We start from the raw sequence: 21,222 nt of genomic DNA, 5'->3' as shown, positions 1-21,222 counted from the left end.
TGAAACTATAGATGCTTTCTTTCTTTGTCTTGAAAATCCAAAAAAAGATCATCATCTGAGAGAAATTAGGAACATTTCAAAGCCGCCTGGGACACAGTGGATAAATTATGCCAAAAACCAATTCCTAAGGACTTCAAAGTTGAAAAGTATTTCTTTCAGAAGAAAGGAAATTCTGAAATAAAGTAAATGGCGGCGATTCAGATTATGCATTTCTTCGGCTTTGTTAGAGGAAAAGTATTAAATTAGTATCTGTTCTAAGGGATAGGTTCCTAGTTTATCCGATTTAAATTTATACTTTCCTAGAAGCGATCATGACAAAGTGAAACAAATTTCTGAACTGCCCTGTTCGGATGGAACAAAATAACAAAAAGAAAAGGTCAAACATGTGCAAGGCTTGTGCAGACTGGGAGCACTCTGGAGCCCTCATTCCTCCAAACCCCCCGTTCTGTTGGGATTGCATCGGGCTAATTGATCTTGGCGGCTTGTTGATTTGACATGGTCTTGACCGCCCTGCTCCTTGGTCCCAGCTACCATGTAGGGCAGTGCAGAAAGCTGATCTTCTACTCTTAGTGGCCTAGAAATCCACTTTTTCTGCCCTCTCAGGAGAGAGGTTCTGGCTTTGATGGCTGCTGACTGGGACAAATCACAGCAGCAAAGGTTTCCCGAGTCCTCACTACTTCCAGCCTCGGAAGCAACCTGAGTACATTAGCTCATTCGGCCTTCAAGCAACCCTTAGGGAAGGGATGATTAGCCTCACTTCCTGGGTGAAGAAAACGAGGCTCAGAGAGGTATAGTGACTTGCCCAAGATCACACAGCAAGGAAGACTCAAATCCAGGGCCCTTGACACCAAAGCCAGTATAATCACTATGTTATTTGTAACCAAAGGGATGAAGTCCCTGTGACACCATAGATTTGTCTGCATCCACTGGGATTAAAAAAAATGCAGTACTACTTTAATCTCATATTTAGGCCATTTCAGGAAGTATGCTGTGTTTTATATACATTTTAGGATGAGTACACATTCGAGTACAGTTCTGAAGCTCCCTGCTGAGTAGGGCTGACTGTCCTCTCTGTTGGTGGGATGACACAAAAGACAAACATGAGAGGGAAATATTATGAAACAATTCCTCATTAAAAAGTAAATTTCCCAGGACGCCTGGGTGGCTCAGCCCGTTAAAGCATCCGACTCTGATTTTGGCTCAGGTCATGATCTCATGGCTCGTGGGATAGAGCCCCTCATCGGGCTCTGTGCTGAGAGTGTGGAGCCGGCTTGAGATCCTCTCTCTCCTCTCTTTCTGCCCCACCCCCTGCTCTCTCTCTCAATAAATGTAAACAAACAAACAAACAAATAAATACATTTCCTTTGCTAAACAAACTGTGGGATATTTATACAATGGAATACTACTCCACAATGAAAAGTATGGATTCGTGTAGCAGCATGGATGGTCCCAAACGCCTTATGCTGGGCAAATTAAGCCAGACACAAAAGAGGACATAGTGTACGATTTTTATTTACATGCAATTCTAGAAAAGGTAAACCTGGTATTCTTTTGCTGCAGCTGCCACAGACAAAGTGGCTGAAACAACAGAAGCTTACTTTCTTACAGTGCTGGAGGCCAGAAGTCAGAGATCAAGTTTTGGGGAGGGCTGGTTTCTTCTGAGGTCTCTCTCCTTCCCTTGGAGATGGCTGTCTTCTCCCTGTGTCTTCACATGGTCTTTCCTCCCATGTGTGTGCATATCTGTGTCCTAATCTCTTCTTTCTAAAAAATATTTAAAAATGTTTATTTATTTATTTGCTTGTTTATTTGTTTACTTATTGACAGCACGCATGAGAGAGAGAGAGAGAGAGAGCACAAGTAGGGTAGGGGCAGAGAGAAAGGGAGAGAGAGAGAATCCCAAGCAGGCTCCACACTCTCAGTGCAGAGCTGGACTCAGGGCTCGAACTCACGAACTGTGAGATCATGACCTGAGCCGAAATCAAGAGTCGGATGTTCAATGGACTGAGCCACCCATGAGCCTCTCCTAATCTCTTCTTAGAAGGACACCAGTCATACTGGATTAGGGCCCACCCATGTGACCGCATTTTAACTTAATTACCTCTTCAGAAGACCTGTCTCCAAATACAGTCACATCCTGTGGTCTGGGGGTCTTACTGTCCACTTAAGACTTCCACATTTCATTGTATGTCAATTTCACCTGGAAGAAAGTCAGGAACAAGTACCAGACTCTAGTGAGCGATTTGCATGCACAGTGTTTAGGGGTGAAATATAGTGATGTCTGTAAATTGCTTTTGAACTGATTGATGGGTGAAGAGATGGATAGATACAGCGGCATGTTAACAACTGTAGTATCTAGGCGGTGGGTTTATATGGGTATTCACGGTACAATTCTCTCAACATTTCTGTATGCCTGAAGTTTTTCATCATAGGACGTTGGGCAGAAATATTTTTAAAAATAACATTTACATTGCAAAATGTTAGTCAGACATTTCTCTTAAAGCCTCTTCAGTGCTAGATCAAGTCCACCCATAGAGAGAACCACCACAACCCCATGCCGCGTCACTGGTAGGTCACTGGTGTTTTTAGCCCCTATATGCCGGTGTCTGGAGGGAAGGGGAGGAAGACAATTCAGAGAGAAGCTTGAGGATGCTAGGAAATTCCAGGGACTGGCTAAGGTGTCAGGGGAAACTGAGGCGCAGCGTTGTTTAAGCTTTGTTGTTTAGAATCCAGGGCAGACCATGATCTGTTTTCTTAAGCCACGATGGAGTAATTAAGCTGTGGTGGATGTTGGGGGGGGGGGGGAAGTGAATGATAACGAGTTGGTAGCACACAGTAGGCTCACAAGTACTGAATAAATATCTGAATGAAATTGGAAAGTGGCCTTCTAAGCACGTGGCCGTCAGGAGATAGTGAAGTCGCCTGTCTGGTGGAAGGGAGTCTGTCCCTGCCTCTGCCCTGGCCCACCTCTGGCCTGGCCTGAGTTACCTCGAGAAATGGGCCCAGGAGAGGCGGCCTGGTCTCTGGGTTCCTGGACAGCCTGGGTGAGGGCGCTTTGCCACATTCTTGGGAGAGAGCACATCCAAAACAATTTCTTTTTCTAAAAACTCAGTGCTAACATGTTCCAGATGTCCATTTGTTATATAATGGGGTTTGTTTTAATAGCGTCAACTTCCAGATGTGCAGCCTGGAATCAAGAAGCCCATTGGCCCCCTGAGGACACCATGGGCCAAGCTGAGAGCTGCCCGGGGAGGGGGGGAGAGGCAGACGTACGTGCAGAACCAGGCACGAGAGAAGAGCTGGGGGTGCCTTCCCGCCTACTGGGCCACTCACCTGCCCAGTGTCTGCCCCCGACGGGGGACTGGGCAGGGTGGTCCAGCCCTGTCCCTGAACAGGGCCTCCCGGGGGACAATCACGGAAAGACAGCCTGAGGGGTGTGTGCCTTGGGATCCGGGGTGCACCAGAGCTGCTGGGTGATCCTGGTTGGGTCCCTTGGCTTTGCGGAGCCTCTCTGTCCTCAGACGTAAAGTGGGTCAGCACCACCGCACCCTCAGGGTCACGGGGGAGGACAAGGTTTGGTGAGGGGCACAGAGGAGATACTGGGAAGCCTTGGGCCTTTCCTCAGAGTGGAAGGACCAGGCCCTTGTAATCCAGCATCCCGTGTCCCCCTGCCCCGGCTTTCCCACCAAGCCGGGAAGCCCCTGGACGGCACCGGTGACATTTTCCCTGGAAGGCTGGAGAAGTGCCATTCGTGGAGCAGTCACCACCGCGCCCCCCTCCCCACCCCCCGCCCCAGGGCTTGTTTCATGGCCTTACAGTTATTCTTTTGTTTGCCGCGGGGTGACGCCCAGAGGTGTAAGTTTGGCCCTCTGGAGCCTTGCTGAGCCCGTCACTCCCTCCTGTACATGATGGCCCTTGAGTGCCAGAAGACAGCAACCCTGTCCCCCAAACCTTCTGCTCTTGGGTGGCTGCAGCTATAACACTTGAGGGATTGAGGTTTGAGTGCCCCAAGAAGGGGTGACCCAGACCCCTGACAAGAAAGATCACAGAACCTTGATGTAGTCATAAGAAGCACACATGCCTTTATCCACAACAGAAAAACTCACTGCCGTGAAAGACAATCACCCCCAAATTAATCCATGCAAATAATGCGATTCCAATAAAATTCCAATCAAACGGGGGGGGGGATAATATAGAACAGAAATGGAAAATGAGTATAGAATAATAATTGCTGTGGACTGAATGTCTGTGTCCCCCGAATTCATATGTTGGCATCCTAACCCCCAATGTGATGGTATCAGGAGGGGAAGCCTTGGGGAGGTGACTGGATCTGGGGGCAGAGCCCGCTGGCACGGGATTAGAGCCCTCGTGGAAGGGACCCAGAGAGCTCACTCACCCCACTTCTGCCATGTGAGGACACAGCGGGAAGCCGGCGGTCCACCACCTGGAAGACGGCTTTGCCTAGAACCCAGTCGTGCTGGCATCCTGATCTCAGACCGTGAGAAACACAGTGCTGGTGTTTATACACCACCCGGTCTGTGGTCCTTGGTTACAGCAGGCCAAACGGAGACGGTCGCGGTACCTCTGCCAGTGAAGACCAGTAAGGGGGGCACCGACCCTGCCAGCTGTTCAAGCACGTGGTAAAACTCCAGTGCTTCACACAGTTTGCGCCCCGGGACCCGTGGTGCCAGCACTTGCATAGCAGAGAGAGAAACGGCCCACCAAACTGGAAGTCTGGAGACAGACCCGTCCACAGAGGACGGTGTGGGATGTGGGAAGAAAATGCATTTCAGGGGGCGCCTGGGTGGCTCAGTCGGTTAAGCAGCCTTCTCTTGATTTTTGCCCAGGTTGTGACCTCGCGGTTTGTGGGTTCGAGCCCCGTGCTTGGGAATCTCTCTCTCTCTCTCTCTCTCTCTCTCTCTCTCTCTCTCTCTTCTCTGCCAACTCTTTTGCACCCTCTCTCTCAAAGTAAATAGATAAACATTAAAAAAAAAAACCAACGCATTTCAAACCAAAGCCAATGGGAAGTGTTGGCTGGTTCCCTTCAGGGAAAAGGACTTGCCTGGGGCAGTGTGGAGAGTGAGAGAGGAGGGCTTGGTTTTCACATTGTCTCTTTTAGGACTGTGACTTCTCCAACACTAGACATGTATTACCTTTTGTTTAAGGTCAACATATTTTTATGTCAGTTACGTGTTTTCTGGAGCTCTTGATTCCTTTCGGTATTTTTCTTTGTACATCTCTGTATTTAAGCGAAACCTAATAAATGTTACCACACTAACAATAAAAGGATATATAATAAGCTGCTGGTGGTCATTATCTTGGGGAGGTGGGTTCAGGAGAGGGCTTTACCTTCTGAGTCAGATCTTTCTAGGACCATCGGATTACTTCTTCTCATCCTCCTCGCCTCATCTTCTTGTCCTCTTCCTCTTCCCCCTCCTACTTCTCCTTTTCTGTCTCTCTTTTTTGTTTAGGTTGCAAGTACGACTTTAAAAACTGAAAAGATGAGGAATTTTGAACAAAATAAACAAACCAGTGCAGGAATGGTGGATTACTCACTGAATGGGACTGGACTGGCTAACAATTTGGAAAAAGTAAAGTTAGATTCCTGCCATACACCAGAGTAAACCTAGATGGCTTACAGATTTACGCACTAGAAGTTAAACCATAAAGAATCCTAATGCCTAGAGGCACCTGGTGGCTCATTGGTTAAGTGTCTGACTTTGGCTCAGGTCATGATCTCATGGTTTGTGGGTTCAAGCCCCACATCAGGCTCTGTGCTGACAGCTCAGAGCCTGGAGCCTGTTTGGGATTCTGTGTCTCCCTCTCTCTCTGCCCCTCCCCTGTTTGTGCTCCCTCTTTCTTTCTCTCTCTGAAATAATAAACTTTAAAAAAATCCTAATACCTGTACAATTTTACAATAAGCAACGTTTTTCTAAGAAAATGTCAAATGAACAGATTGGTGGATTGGACAACAAAAATATATAAGGCTCCTTTCCATCAAAGCAAAATAAAATTAAGGTCAAACTGCACAGAGAGAGAGAGAGAGAGAGAGAGAGAGAGAGAGAGAGAAGGAGGGAGGGAGGGAAATGACAGACAAGATACCTATGTAACAAAGAATCAAGAATTTCAATATACAAAGACCTCCTACAAAAATTCCTGCCCATAATTTTTTTTCTTCCAAGCCAAGAAGAGAAGGGAATTTGACCACAGTGCAAGCTGAGTTTCCTAGCACAAGCTGCAGGTGGGGCGGGTGGGGCTGAGCCAGAGGGTTCAGAATGGGAGCGAATAGCTCCATGGGGCAGCTCCAGGGCCAGGGCTGGGTGCCCTCCATGTGGCAGGGGTTCCCCAGTCTCCCTGGCATCCACAGGCCCATCTGGTGCCAGCTTCTCCAGCCCAGCCTGACACACGCCCCGCCCCGGCGCATCTAACACTTCCCATTCCTTCACACACATCAGGCGCTTCCCATTCCCATGACTTGTGTAAATGCTCGTCTCCTGCCTGGTTCACCCTCTCTCATCTTTAACCAGAAAAAAAAAAAAAATCCAACTGCTCTTTGAAAGCTCAGCTCAAATGTCCCTTGTTCTGCAAAACCATCTTGGAGCCACCTGTGCCCCAAGGAACCCCCCTCAGGCTCCCGCAGGGCCTGCCCAGTCCTCTGTCTGCCCAACCACACTTTCTGCCTACCTGTCCTCGTCCCCCGCTGGGCTCTTCTTCTGGGTCTTTCTAGACAGGGCTCTCAGTGGGCTCTCGGTGGGCTCCCTCTGGGCCGCTCCAGGTCTGGCAGGGAGCCGGCATTCAACCCATCAACAATGCACAAATGAATTGTACCGCGAGTGACAGGGCAGAGCACTTGAACTGCCACTCCCCACACTTGGCTGGTTGAACTTCGTTATTTTCTATAAAAAAGTACAATTCTATTAACAGTAAGGATACAAGGTATTTGACTGACATGCAATTATGAGAGATATGTGAGAAGAGAGGCACCAAGTTACAGTAAGAGCAAAAGCTAGAAACCCACCAAGGGGCAGTGGTAGCTGAATGCACCTGAACTTCTGAAAGCCACTGCTGAGTCTGACAGTAACGGCCTCATACCAGGCTCGGTGCCAGGCATGCCCTGGCCTTGAGATACCCCAGGGAAGAGGAAGAGCTACGAGAATGACATTCCCGGCTTTGTGGTGACACCGTGAAGGTGTTTGCAGGTTGCAGATGCAGGGAAGAGCCCCCAGCAGAAGGGTCCTGGGACTGTTGGGACCCACCTCTGGAGGGTGTCCCTAGACTGAATCCTCTTGAGTTAGAAAACGGGACTGTCCTCACTGGGGGTTCGCCAGCAGAAGACGTGGCTCTGAGGTGGAGGGAGAGAGTGGGGCACCGGGCAGCAGGGCCAGGACCATGAGGGAGGAAAGGGACCAAAGGGAGGAGGGGAGTCACAGAAGCGTCAGATGGATTGGGTGTGGGCTCCACCCTCCTCCCTGTGACCAGAGCAGCGGGCGCTCCCCCGGCTCCACCAGGCCCAGAGACAGCTCCTGCAGAGCAGAGGTGGCTGTGGACTCCAGGAGGAGGTGTGCCTCCGTCTGGGCTTGGAGCACTGTCACAGGGGCTCCAATGAACACAGGGCTCAGGAAGGTCTGTTCTCAAAGCCACCCAGCTAGCGACAGAGCCAGGATTCAATGTCACATCTTTCTAATTCCAGAGCCTGACCTTTCTTTCACTCTGCTAAAAAAAGCGAGGCCACTGGCACAAGGCAGCCGTGGAACCCCGGGGCCGGAGCTGGGCCTCAGTCTGGGTCAGTGTAGCACCAGGGCCAGGGTTAGAACCATGGGTCACCCTGGGGCCAGTCCCAGGCGAGGGCGGGGAACCACTGCCTTCCTGGGCTCCGTGCAGCCGGCAGAGGACAGCATCTGGGGCTTATGGCAGGGCCTGCCGGGCCCCCGCGCCCTCGCCCTCAGCCCCGGCCCCGCCTGACCTTCCTACCCAGAAGCGAGGAACTGGCCTGGCCCCAGTCCTGGGGAAGGCTGCAGCTGCTCCCAAAGCCCCGGTCCCAGCAGACAAAGGCGCTTTCTTTCCCAGCACAAGGTCTTGATTGCGTGTTGCCCTGGATCCAAAAGTTCCTATGAAGTAAGTGGTTCCCGGCCAGGGTGTGTGTGTGTGTGTGTGTGTGTGTGTGTGTGTGTGTGTGTGTACATGGGTGTACGGGTGTGCTGGGCCCAAGGGAGCTGGGTTGTCAGCGTGGTCAAGCCCTCTCCCCGCCTCCTGGGTCTGGCTTGGTATTTCTCCATACGCATCCTTTGCACACGTCTTTCGCTGTGTATTCCATGGCACACGTGTGGGGTGGGGCCTTATATGGGAGCATGTTTGAGCACGTCTCTGCAGCTGTGTGTGTGACCGCCTCAGTGTATGTACCTGTGCAAACGTCTGTGCACGCCAGCGTGCCTCCCTACGTGCTTGCATCCCTGTGTGACCCAGTCTGCACCCAAGCGCTTTGGGGGGTGTGTATGTCTCGCATGTGAGTCTACATGAGACACCTGGGACCGGACCTCCTCCCGCCGCTGCCTCTGGCTGTGCCTCCTCATCCTCCCCCTTCCCTGGCTGTGGCTCCACAGTGTGCGAGGCCTCCTGAGGTAGCCCCCTTCCTTCTCCCCTCCCCTCGCCCCCGCCCCGCCTCTGCATTCGTCTGGGAACAACCTGGCCCCTTTCAGCTCTGGGAGGAAGACAGGTTTGTGCAGCTTGGCTTGGCCCATACACTTTCCAAAAGTTCCCTGGCTCCCAGCCGATTCTTTATAAAAAGGCTCACGGGGAATCGTCTAACAGGAAGGTGGGGACTCACGAGGGGGCTCAGGACCCCCGCTCCTACCCCCAAGATGAAATGGGAGCATCAGTCAGCTGAGCCTCAGCTAGAGAGGGGGCCCTAGGTCCTGAGGGTGAGCTTGGTCTGAGGACACTCCACTCTCAAGGGAGGGACACAGCAACTCAGGCTCCCATGCCCAGGCTGGCAGAGCAGGGAGGGACTGGGCACAGGGAAGGCGAGGCCCACAGAGGTGCCCCAGGCCATTTAGGGAGCTGAGCCCCTCCCAGGCATCCTGCTGGCCATGTCCCTAGGGACCCTTCTGTGGGCATCCCTGGGTCTGCCTGCCTTCAGGGAGGTGGGTGCTGCTGCCAGTCTCGGCCTCAGAGGGAGGTCTGAGGCCTGCCCACCCCTTGCTCCTGGCCCACAGAGCCTCTGGACCCAATCACAAAGTCAGTCTTTGCACAGTGCTGGTGTCTTAGGGTGGGTTTTACCTGGCAGCCACCTGGCTCGGGCTGGTTTCTCCCAGCCCCACCAAAGCACAGGGGTGGGGGCTTCTGCCCTGCTCTCCCTACAATGAGAACTGATATGGGGGGCACCACCCTCTAATGGCACGGGGGTCCTGGAGGCCCTAGGGTGTTGGAAGGAGGGTTGCTCAATGGGGTAAGATCTGATCCCGAGTGAAGTTCAGGACACAGGTAGCAGCCGCTCTCCCTGTCTGTCCGGGGGGGTTGGGGGGGATGGGGGGAGGGGACATGTGAGCTGGTGCTGAAAGAGGGACCACAGTCACAGGGGGAAGGGCAGGCCCGGGCCACCCAGAAGAGCTCCCAGAAGCGTGCAGTGTAGATTCGGCTCCAGGAGGCTCCTGGGTCCTGGAGTTGGACAGGGCGCACTTGAGGAGGCTGGTCCTTTTGTCCTGTCCCCACGCTCCCCAGCCCCCAGCAGTCCACCTTCTCTTACCTGTCACTCTTCCAGGCCAGGGTCTGCTTTGGGAACTCAGAAGCCAGGCAGAGTCTCGTCCCTGAGAACTGAGCACAGACGGGCTGACTGGCTTATTGCCAAAGGGAGGGTGGCACCAAGGATACAGGGGTAACTAATAAAAACAAGGTCAGGGTTTTGAGAACATTGTGCACCCACTGTTGACTCTGCAGAGGAAGTACCACTTTGGGTGGATGTTTTATGTCTTTTCAGACCTGCTCCTTTTTAGTCCTGCTGGGGTGGCTGGGTCGGTGGGGTCCAGGCAGTGGAACATGGCCCCTGTCCCTTGGGCTTGTTTTGGGGTGCTGGGTTGTGCACTGAGAGCGCTCGGCCTGCCTCTCCATGCCCTTCCTGCAGGGGAGGCTAACTATCTCCTACTTGTCTGGGGAAGGGAAGGAAGTGGCTGCAGGGGCTCAGTCGGCAAGACTGCCTGCTCCAGGGCCACCGTCACTGTCCTCCACCCCTCTGTCTCTGTCTCTCTCAGATGCACACCAACACTAGGACTCCTGGAGTCAAGGCCTTGTTCCTTAAATGCATATACTCTGCTTCCTGATGGGGACATTTGATAAGGGACTGAGTCAGAGTAGGAGGGTCCTCCAACCTGGGGAGCCCAGGGGCCCCAGGGGCTGGGGTCAGGGCCTTCCTCAGGCCCCTGTGACCTACCTGACAGGACTGCACGTGTCCCCTCGCCACTCCCCAAAGGCATTCACCCGGGCCTTGGCAGCCCCTCTGGCTCTTTGCTGGCCTGGAAAGTTTGGGATCTGTGAATGGAAAAGCCCGGATCAGAGCTGGAGTGGGGATGGGAGTGAGGGGGGTGGGTGGGAGCGGTGTCTAGAGTTTTCCTAGTCTGGCCTCCTCTTGGTCAGAGCCAGGAAAGAGGCTTAACACCTCAGCAGCCCTGAGTCACTGCCTGCCCTGCTCAACCTGGGCCCCCCCAGCCCCTGCCTTCCTGTTAGCCTCCCCCGACTCACACCTGCAAGGTGGCCCTTGGTGGTATCCCCCACTCTTGGGAAGTCCCTGAGGATTCTTGGGGACTCCCAATGTGCTGGGGATAGAGAAATGTGGGGCCCAAGTGTCATCTTGAGTGGGTGATACAACAGGCACATACACCCCACAAGACCAGAGTCAAGGGGCCTAATAATTTGCCTAAGGAGGTTTTGCCAAGCTGCTTCAACCCGGCCTCTTGTCTGCTCCCGGCAAGTGCCCAGCACCTCCCCCACGTGGGGCCGCAGCGTCTCCCTGGACCCCCCCCCCCCCCCCCCCGCCCCAGGTGGAGAGCCCCTCTGGGAGGGAGATGCTAGCTGCCAGGATTGCACTGACCGGCACTCCCGAGCTTTTCCTTGTGTCCTGAGAGCCGGCGGGACTCCCCAGTGGGAGACAGGACAGTCCCCTCCCTTAAAACACATCCCGATTCTGTATTCTCCCAGGTCACCTGCTGGTTGTGTCAGGAACCTGCCAATGCCCACGGCTCTGCAACCACTCAAGAAGCAAACTATGTGCTCTGTGCGTCCTGGATCCAATCTGCAGACAGATACTTGCTCAGTGGATTTCGTTTTTTTGAAAACTGAACTTACCGCATACGTTGAAAAGTCCATCTTCTATTGAAAAAAACACTCAGGGTATTGGGGAACACAGAGCCCGCCTTCCCGCATGGCATCACTGGTTGTCGCCGGTTGAAGCTGTCCCTTTTAGTCGGGGCATGATCCCCTCCATTTCCTATTGCCTTATATTTGGCCCCTGTCCCTCACGTGTGTCGTCTGCCTTGCCCAGTAGGTGTGGGAGTCTACAAACAATGCCAGACTTTGAGAAGCGAGCCCACGGGCCACTGATGCCTCCCCAGATGGACACAGACCATTGCTTAGTTGTGTTCGGGCACGGCTGTCCAGGCAGGGGCAAAGCCCACAGCTCTGCATTTTGCCTGTCACAATGGAAACCACACTGAGCTGCTCTGGTCACCCAAAGGGGATGGAGGTGACTGTGGCTTGACCTGTTCTTGATGCACCCTTGGCACATCTTTAAAAATCCTTTCTACAGGGGCACCTGGGTGGCTCAGTCAGGTAAGCGTCTGACTCTTGGTTTCGGCTCAGGTCATGATCTCATGGTTTGTGAGTTTGAGCTCTGCATTAGGCTCTGGCTGACAGTGCGGGGCCTGCTTGGGATTCTGTCTCCCTGTCTCTCTCTGCCCCTCCCCTACTTGCTCTCTACCTCTCTCTCTCAAAAATAAGCAAATCTTAAAAAAAGATCTTAAAAAAAATCCTTTCTATAATTTTGCCCACTAGGATAGGTGTCACATTGACTAGGCTGTAGTTCCTGGATCGCCCACCTCCCTTTCCTGAAAATGTCAGCACTTCCTCCCTCTTGTCTCCCACACCTCTGCCGCCACCCACGACTGCTGGGATGCAGCGACGGCCATCCCATTACAGATCCTTTTGGCTCCCGTGCGTGCATAATCCCACCACTGGCCGGCAGGAGATGTCTAGCAGATGTAGCTGTTCCTTCAGTCCGTCCTGTCTTCCCAAAAGGAGGTCCCCAACAGCAGAATGGTGTCTGATCTGCCTCCCCCCAAGCCCAGCCTCACTTGGTGCACAGCAGGAGAGGCTGGAAGTCCCCAGGCAGTGGCCGAGGGCCCACCAGCTGTCAATCAAATGAGGGTGGAGCTGGCCGCGGTTGGGGCCCGAGGAGGGAGGGGCCTGCTGCCCTGAGCTGCAGGTGTGGGAGAGGGAGGGATGGAAACTCATAGCTGCATAGACCGGGTCTCCCCGCTCTTTCCTGGGTTCCTCTGAACTCTGCTTCCAGGATGTGGCTGCAGTCGGCCTGGGCCAGGGGACCCCCCCGGCTGCCAGGGCTGCTACTGCTGCCCTGCGCTCTGCGCTCCCACGTCTGGCCTTCCCGTTGCCTGGCTCCGGGTGGGAGTGAGGCCAGTGCAGGCTCACCCCGCCAGGCCTGTCTTCCTGGGAGGCCTCCCTTCCAGCCACTCTGCAGGTAGACAGCGCACCGCCACCAGCCACGGACGGGACCCGGGTTGCCGACCCCTTCCCCAGGCACAGACGGTGTTGCCTCCTGGCCCTTAAACCCACGTCCTGTGTCTCACTCGGGCTGTGCCCTCCTGCCTTTTCTGGGTCCTCTCTCTAAACACTGCCTCTTCTCCCACAGCGTCTAATCCGTCCTCCGGCTCTCCTGAGGGTGGGGGCAGGGCAGTCCCAACTTTTCCTCCAAAGTGACAGTGCGCCCTGGGGGTTTGGAGGTGGCCCCTCAGGAGGCAGGCCCTCGGTCCAGGGCTACTTTGAAGCCTGCTTTATCTTCACAGGTGTCACTCTTATAATGTGCATGCAAAAAACACGGTCAAATAAATATAAGAAGACTTTAAATGACTTACTTTCTGCACTGAATCTATGAATAAAACCGATGCTCTAGGCCAGGGGTCTGCGAACTATTTCTGTGAAGGGCCAGATAATAAATATTTTCGGTGTTGCAGACCACTCTGCTCGTGTGGTGCACAAGCAGCCACAGATGGTACGTTCAGGAGCAGGTGTGGCTACGCTCCAATAAAACTTAATTTATGGTCTCTGAAATTTGGATTGGGTATGATTTTCACATGTCAGGAAATATTCTTCTTCTTTTGGTTTTTCCATTATTTAAAACGTAATGTCCACTCTTGGCTCGTGGGCTATACAAAAACGGACGGGGGCTGTGCTCTGTGGACTCCACGCTGCCATCAGACCCACCTCTAAATTCCAGCTGAAGGCAGGTGGCAGCCTCCCTGAGCCCTGTCCTCATGTGGAGGACACGTTTGGGGATGAGCTCCTGCATGTCAAGGCCTGGCACAGTGGGCAGAGCAGAGGAAATGGGCACCCAGGGGGCCGTGCTGGAGCCGCCCTGGGGGGAAGGTCACGGCCAGGGCCTGGTGGGCATGGAAGGAGCGGTGCTGCCTCCCCCTTCCCAGGCGGCTCGTGCTGCACCCAGCACACGAATGGTGGGCGATCGTTGAACACCCTGGGGCGAGGGGGGAGCACACCAGAAAGCTGGATCAAAGCTCTCCCAGTTGGGTTTCTGGTCCTGCTTACTCAAACCTTGTAGCAGAAATTAGGCTCCAGCCTTTAGAGATGGTCTGCTGTCTGGGAGGCTGGTTTCCCTGTCATTTGCGAGATCCCCCTCCTCTCGGTCCCGGCCAACTTCCCTCTGGCCCTTCTGGCTGAGAAGTTACACAGACCCCTGCCACTTCTTTCTAAGACTGGATGCTGCTTCTCGCATGGCCCCTTAGGCCTGGGCCTGGTGTGTCTAAGCACCAAGAATGAGACTCCAAGAATAACCCTAGCCTAGCACAGCAGGATGGGAAGGAAACACCTCCCCGCCCCCCCCCCTCCCACCAGTTACCCCTCTCAGGGCAGCTGGCCCCCCAGCCCCTTCCCCTGCTCACCATTCCTATCACCCTATTTCCCAAAGCTGCACCAGAAGGCAGTTTGCTTCATGCCCAGACTAGATGCCCATGCTGATCCCCTGGTTGGCTAATGGCTCTGCAATCTGTCTTTCTGGGTCCCCAAATCCCAGCTCTTGTCGTTTACAGGTTGGGTGCCTGGACAAGTTATTTCACCTCTCTGGGCCTCAGTTCTCTCATCTGTAAAATGGGGACTTTTGAGTGACTGAGGGGATGGAGGGGATGGCCATAAAGCACTTAGAACAAGCTCTAACTAGAGGAGGTGCCTGCTAAATAAATGTGCACTGTTACATTGAGTGAGGTTATCAGAGAAGATACAGGATGCCTAGTTAAAGTTGAATGCCATATAAAAGTTTTTTGTGTAATTATGTACCAAATACTGCTTGGAATATACTTATACCAAGAGAATTAGTTTATCTGAAATTAAAACTAACTGGGTGTCATTTTCTCCCCTCCATCTGGCAAGTCTATACTGAAGGAGGCCCCAGAGATCCAGGAGGATCTTGGGACTGAGCAAGACCTTCCTTATCCCTGATCTGATTACCCTCCTTCCAGGGGACAGGAGACTGGTGCTCCTCCCCTCACTGGCTACTCAAAAGCGGTAAAGATACATGACTCATATGCAAGCATACTTTTCAGCACCTGACACTGGTCATTTTGATCAATCCTTTAGGTTGCGAGGTACAATTAGCCCTGTTCTACAGATGAGGAAACGGAGGCTTGGAGAAGGTAGGGATGTGCCCCTCCCCCTGACCCCAGAAGCCCCATCTCTCTTCCCTCTGCCCCCCTCTCTCCATCCTAGTTCATTCCTTTGTCCTTGGGCCTCGGGCAAGGGCTGAGCCAGAAATCCGACAACAGGACTGTCTCGGCAGCGTTAGCTTCAGGCACATCCAAACTGATCCCACGAACACCTTCCTCGCAGGAGCTGTACTCGGCTCACCCCTCATACCCCCTCGAGTCTGGATCATGAGGGTGGCCCCAGAACTGGCCACCCAGGCAGCATGCACCAAGGTCCTGAGCACCTGCCCTCATGCTTCTGTACCTCAGAGACTGGGTTTTGAGAAGCCACGTTCTGGAACCCAAGGTGCTGGTCACTGGGCTGGGTGAACCCCACTACTGACCTAAGTGACCATCCTTCTGTGGTTTCCAGACCAGGCAAATGAACAGTAATTCTTGCAAGAAACCATTTTAAGGAATTCACTATAAATGAATCAAGCATAAAGTTTTCCAGAGGGTGTGGCCACAACTGTTCCGTTTTCCTCGGTGCCAATTTTTCCCGAGAGTCACTCAGTCAGATCTGGTCTCTGAGGCGGAGGGGGTCCCAGGCTGGCATCACAAAGGCTGGCCTGTTCCAACCTCAGGCTGGAGGGACGGAGAGGTTAGTCCCAGCTCTGCTGTGATTGATGACACAGCTTTGCTGTCTTCCAGTGGCTTTCATTAGGCACACCGGATGCCAGCGCCCTCTACCCAGTAACCAAGACGCTCTGAAGACAAATGAGGTCACTTATGGCAAACACACACAAAACACTGCAACACTAGCCCAACGTACTAAACTAATTGCACTCCTCTGCCCTCACAGAAGCAGACTCTACTGGGGCAGCCTCGGGGGTTAAGAGTGAAACCAAGACTATTTATTACTTATTCTGCATAAATTATTCCTCTTCCCAGAAGAATGGCTCCCCCCGTCTGGACTGGAGGGCTGCAAAGACTGGAATACACCCTGACTTGGAAAACCACAGCAGAGGACTCTGGGGTCTTGGAGAACAATGCCTCACCCATTCTCCAGGCTCTTCAGCCGCCATCCGTCGGCCCCTAGTGGTGACCCAGCAAGGGCGAAACTGGTGGGTGTCTGGCTGTGTGGCCAGGGCTTCAGCACTTTCCTGCCAGTCTCCTCGACAACTTCGGACACAGTCCTTCTGGGGCTTGAGAAGAAAGCTAAGGGCCACCAAATTCTTAACAAGCCTTAAGAATTCTGAGGCACTCCTGTGTTTTGGGGCCTGTTCCGATCCCACGGTGGTTCCACCCCCCCCCCCCCCCCCCAGGTCCCAGGTATGTGATTTGAGGCGGGGCTTCTAGAAAGTGGCGCAGTTGAGGCGTAGGCTGGAGCATGGAGTGGCTGGAGCGTTCGGGCCCCAGGTCCGGGAAGCAGGGACTCTACTGCTCTCCCTTCTATGGCACGTGTTTTAACCAGGTGTGCCGGTGGGTCAAGAGGTAAGGCAAATCAACCCCCGTGAATGGATATTTAACAAGCCCCCAGTAGCGTGCCCAGAACAAAGTGGGCACTCGGAAAGACTGTGGACTGCTGTGTGCAGATGATGTATTTATACAAGGCCCAGGCAGCAAGAGACATCCAAGTGCCACTGAATTTGACTTTTAAAATTGTTTTTTTTTTTTTTTTAAATCCAGGATCAAGACCACAGACAATTTATTATGTAAGACACGGGGTGAAGAATGACCAAGGAAAGTTATGGCTGTGAGTGACATGGAATTTAGATGAAAAGGCTCAAGTTTGCTGAAGAGAGTTTAAATTTGGCTTTTGCTCTTGGAAACGTCAAAATAATCATAAGAAGCACTTATGCCTTACAGAGCAAATAATCCACAGAGTGTCATTTTCATTTTGCAAACAGGGACACAATAGCAGTCAAATATAAGCCTAAACACCCAGAGAGTTAAACATACAGGTTCGGTAAGATATAACAAGGGGTTTAGCATGCTGGTGGGTTTTTAAATCAAATCCATATTGAACCCTGTGACCTACTGGAGGTTCTAAGTGGAACCTAGGGAAAGCAGCTTTTCCATACAAAACAACAACGAGGACAACAAAGGAAACCCAGGCTCTGCTGGATGTCTATAATACTCATTTGCAGTAAGGCTTTCAAGATACATGAATTTTTATAGCATTTGTATTTTAAGGATTTAGGGCAAATACATTTTTTTTCTACTTGATAAAAAGAAAATTAGTACTTAAAAGGTTCAAAAATATATCGATTGAGTGATTTTTTTTTACATAAATAAATTATATTGATTTTTAGGATTTAACAGCTGAAAAAACCCTTTCTGCTTCCACTGGAGGCAAAACTGAACAAAATGTTAGTTAAATAGAGAGCAGCATTTCTAAGAAATCTGTTGTCAGCATTATCGACCATCTACGCTACAAAGATGTCATTAAATAGGATTTGTTCAATCAACGGATTCTTTCTTCTTATGCGATCGGTTACAGAATTTCTGATTTTTATCTCTGATTCATAACTCCACCGTTCGAAGATACATCTTATTTTTTTCTTCGGTCACAATTTAACAGACTTCTTTGAGATGCTCATTTTAACATTTACATAATTTATAATCCCAAATGTATAAAAGACAATGACAAAAGCATCATAAATAAATAATGCAAACTGAAATAGTTATGTCAAACTTTTGGACCTTCTGATAAATTAGCAAAACTGTAACAGGAAAAGTAAAAAATACAGTAAATTGTGGCAACACCAAGTGAAACTGGTACCAATAGCACTTCCAATGTCTCCGACGGCCCCCGCACGGGCCCTGTGCCCCCCGAGTCCTGAACCACGAGCTTATTTCCAGTCTCAGAGCATGACCGGCCCTCTGGAGTGCGGGACACAAGTGGGAGGGGAACGCAGGCAGGGTAAGCGCCACTCAGGCAGGTGCTTCCCGAGTGAGAAGGGAAAACGATGTTAATTTGCAACAGTCTCGACTAACCTGATCTGGAATCTGGGTCCGACTGTGTAATGGAAACCGAATAGAGAAAAAAAAAATGGGAGAGAAGAAACAAACTTTCACAGTCGTTTTATAAAGGTGGCACACACCAGTTCGGACAACCTCAAATAATTTGACGAAGGGACCTAGCAAAGTGTAAAAGTGTTGAGTGACTATATCCTCGAAGGCTCCAGAAAGAGCCCGACTCTTGGTGAAGGGGAGCACAAAGTAAAAACTTGTGAGGGCCTGGTGGTGGCTGGAGAGATTCTTGAGAGTGAGGTGAGCAGTGTCCAGCCCCACAGAGGACGAGCCCCTCACCCGCCCCCACTGCCGGCAACAACCCTGGTGTGTAAAGCTTTTCCATACTGAGAACGATCTTTACGTGGGGGAGACGGCATACATATGTATAAAATAATGCCTCGTCAGTATTCCTTCTTGCCGCAGGTGTCTGAAAAACCATTAAGGGGGATGTCCTGTTACTACCAGTAAGGTTTTTGCTTTCTAAAGAAATGAATATATGCATTTTCAACCATTAGTTATATACTTCTGTCTACACTACTCATTTAGTCCTCATGATAAAATAGGGAAATATCTTAACTAAAAAATACGCACGAGCACTTCCTTCTTCTGTGCTTTTTGGTTTCCCCATTAGATTCTTCCCATTCAACACAGCTCACGGAAAAAAGAGCTCCTCTCTGTCTCTGTTCTTTGGCCCTTTGATGGTAAATCCCTAGACAGCTTTCTTTTGCCACTGTCCCTCCTCAGGTGAGTGGGAACTTGGAAGAGAAGGGGGGGAGGGTGTGTCACCACATACTGTATTAGCTACGGTTGCTGGAATGAACAACTGGGTAACAGAATGAGAATTCTGTGCCTCCTACACTAGGTCGACGACACTCAGCTAATGAAGTGGCAAGACCCTGCAACTATTAACATCTGTGACCACAGTTCTCAGAAAATTAGGTAGGTAATATTACTTATGGAAACACAGGTTCTTATGAAGGTGGAGTGAGGGAAGTAACAAACCTTTATGGGATAAGAAACTTACAAGTCACAATCATTTCTTAAATGAAACAGTTCTAATTGGTGTCACTGTTGGAGTCTTTGAGGCCCCCTTCCCTGGCCTGTGCCACATGTCCTCTCTCTGGAGGGACGGGGGCCCTGGGTTCGGGGCAGTTCTGATCGCCGCCTGGCTCCTTTTCGGACCCGGGAGCAGGCTCTGGGTTGGGGTTCAGGCTGTCCCCTTTTGTTTTCTTCTTCTTCCGCTTCTGGCTCTCCAGACCTACTGCTTCAGAGTGTCTGGCCTGCTGCATCGCCGGCAGAGCCATGCCCATGCCCGGGGACAGAAACATGGATGGGTAAATGAGTCCAGGAGACACTCCTGGGATGAGAAAGGGGTTAAAAGCCACAGGACTACTGGTAGTTATTGCAGGTTCGGACTGATCAGAAAACGGACCAGGACCAGGTTTGTCTTCAGCTAACGTGTCCGTTTTTACATCATGGCTACTCGGCTTGTCTTCTACAGTCTTTTCGGTCGCTGCTGTGCCACTTTTTGTTGTGCTTGACAGAGGCGCTGGAGCGGTGTTGGTGCAGGCAGTGGCCATGGGTGCGTTGAGGAGTCCCCCGACACCGAACATCTGGGGCACTGCGGCCATTCCCGGCAGCATCATGGGCAGCATGCTCAAGGTGCTTTTGACCTCTTCGCCCGTGGGCATTGTGGCGAAGCCGGCCGGGAACCCCACCAGGCCCGTGAGGGGGATGCCTGGCAGATTTCTCATGTTCTGGAGTCCTACCAGGTCCATCCCAGCGATCAGTCCGTTCATGAACAGTGGCCCCATCCCCGAGGGAGAGTCCGCCACAATGGCAGGGGTCTTCAGGAGCTCGCTCCGAGGCCGCCTCCCCCTCCTGCGGGGGCCCGCATCTCGAAGAACAGGCTCGGCCAGGGTGTGATTGAACTTGTTTTCTGGGAGAAATCCCTGCAAAAGGACAAAGAGATGCCGAAGGTTACTGGAGGGCAGGATGGGCTGGGGATGAAGACCAGGGTTTTGCACTGGGCCAGACTGCCCCTGTTCCACCAAGGACCTGAGTGGGAGCCCCCTGCCTACCTGCCTCGACGGCTCTCTAGCCTAGGTGCGCCTGAGGTCGTTGGTGTGGGAGGCCGAGAGCCAGCCACCACCAGCACACGACAGCAGCATCCACTCCCTGGAGGAGCTCGTCAGAGAGCTGGGAACTGGAGCCCAGCTAAGGACACCCAGGTCTTAGGCGAGACTTATAGCTGCAAGGCCTTGACCAAAGCGAGCGTTCATCTTCCTTGTGACACAGGAAGCTTTTTAATGGAAGCAACAAAGCAGAGTAGGGGAGACAGAGTTTTGCAGGAGATGGACCTGAATTTTGGTCCCAGCTCTGTAACTAGCTGTGGGAGTCGGGCCACCTCAGTTAGACTCGCAGAGTGTGAGTGAGAAAGGACCATGACATCTCTCTGGCCTTACCGGAGGCGAAGTGTGCAACACATTACCCGACCCACAGGAACAAGTGCTTACTGGAGGGGTGCCAGTGACCGCACACACCTCACTCCCTGTGGGTCACAAGTTCCTGCAGGACAACTCTGTCACCAAACAGGGTGTCTACATGTTTGCTGAGGAGACGAGGGCATTCTTAATGTGGCTGGGGAAACGCATCATAGTGACTGATGTTCTGGTTTCCCTCAAGGGAGGCAGTCTAGTTTCCCTCTCATCGGAGGGCCGTGCTCTGGTTTTCCCAGCTGGTGGAGAACTCCGGGGCTAAGTACCACGCGGCCCGCCATCCAGCTCTGCTGCACGTGGGTCACCCAGCACCACGCATGCTCTGCTACCGCTGTGTGGACGATTTACTATGGGGAATCAGGGAACCTGCTGCTCCAACGGCATCAGTGAGTGGTAGGCCACACGGCGGACAAAGCACCAGCCTGGCAGCGGGCTTGCTGCAGCCGCATGCGCTCCTATCTTCGTGACCGTGGTTCAGGGGCTCTGGGGGGCGACGAGGATGTACCAGAGCCTGCCAGAGAGCCCACTCTGCCAGAGCTTCCCGTCTGGTTGCAGAGAGAGAATTAAACAAACCGGTGCAATTACAGCGTACCTAACTCTAAATCTGTTCCCAAAGCAGCACGAATAATCCCCATAGCAAGAGAAAGGGAGAGATTTCTCTCAGGACCCTCTGCGTGGAACCCCTGCGTCACCCGGGAAACCACACCTTTCCCTCTTTCTACTGCTTCCCGCTCCTCCCTGCTGTCATTGAGCTCATGGAGGCGGTGCGTGTCCACGGGCTCAAAGGCACGTTGGGA

General features: G+C 52.3%; 1 protein-coding gene and 1 long non-coding RNA gene across 4 annotated transcripts in view; both read right to left on the bottom strand.

The window, feature by feature from the left end:
- Positions 1 to 4,958: 4,958 nt before the first annotated feature.
- On the bottom strand, positions 4,959 to 9,513 carry LOC128311116 (uncharacterized). The gene is made up of 3 exons (XR_008289101.1): positions 6,682 to 9,513; positions 5,347 to 5,490; positions 4,959 to 5,135 (listed from the first exon to the last, which is right to left on the bottom strand). It is a non-coding gene; the product is annotated as an uncharacterized LOC128311116 (long non-coding RNA).
- A 7,058-nt stretch (positions 9,514 to 16,571) lies between these two features.
- The window catches only part of CHD6 (chromodomain helicase DNA binding protein 6), a 203,326-nt gene continuing 198,675 nt past the window's right edge, over positions 16,572 to 21,222 (bottom strand). For all 3 annotated transcript variants that reach the window (XM_027070111.2, XM_027070116.2, XM_053199947.1), the window contains one exon: positions 16,572 to 19,879. In XM_027070111.2, the coding sequence (XP_026925912.2) occupies positions 18,983 to 19,879 (897 nt within the window). In that variant the 3' untranslated portion in view covers positions 16,572 to 18,982. The remainder of the gene's footprint in view (positions 19,880 to 21,222) is intronic.

This window comes from Acinonyx jubatus, chromosome A3 (assembly GCF_027475565.1).
Source record: "Acinonyx jubatus isolate Ajub_Pintada_27869175 chromosome A3, VMU_Ajub_asm_v1.0, whole genome shotgun sequence".
Lineage (NCBI taxonomy): Eukaryota > Metazoa > Chordata > Mammalia > Carnivora > Felidae > Acinonyx > Acinonyx jubatus.
Note: the sequence above shows the minus strand (reverse complement) of the source record. Positions and strands in the feature narration are given on the sequence as shown.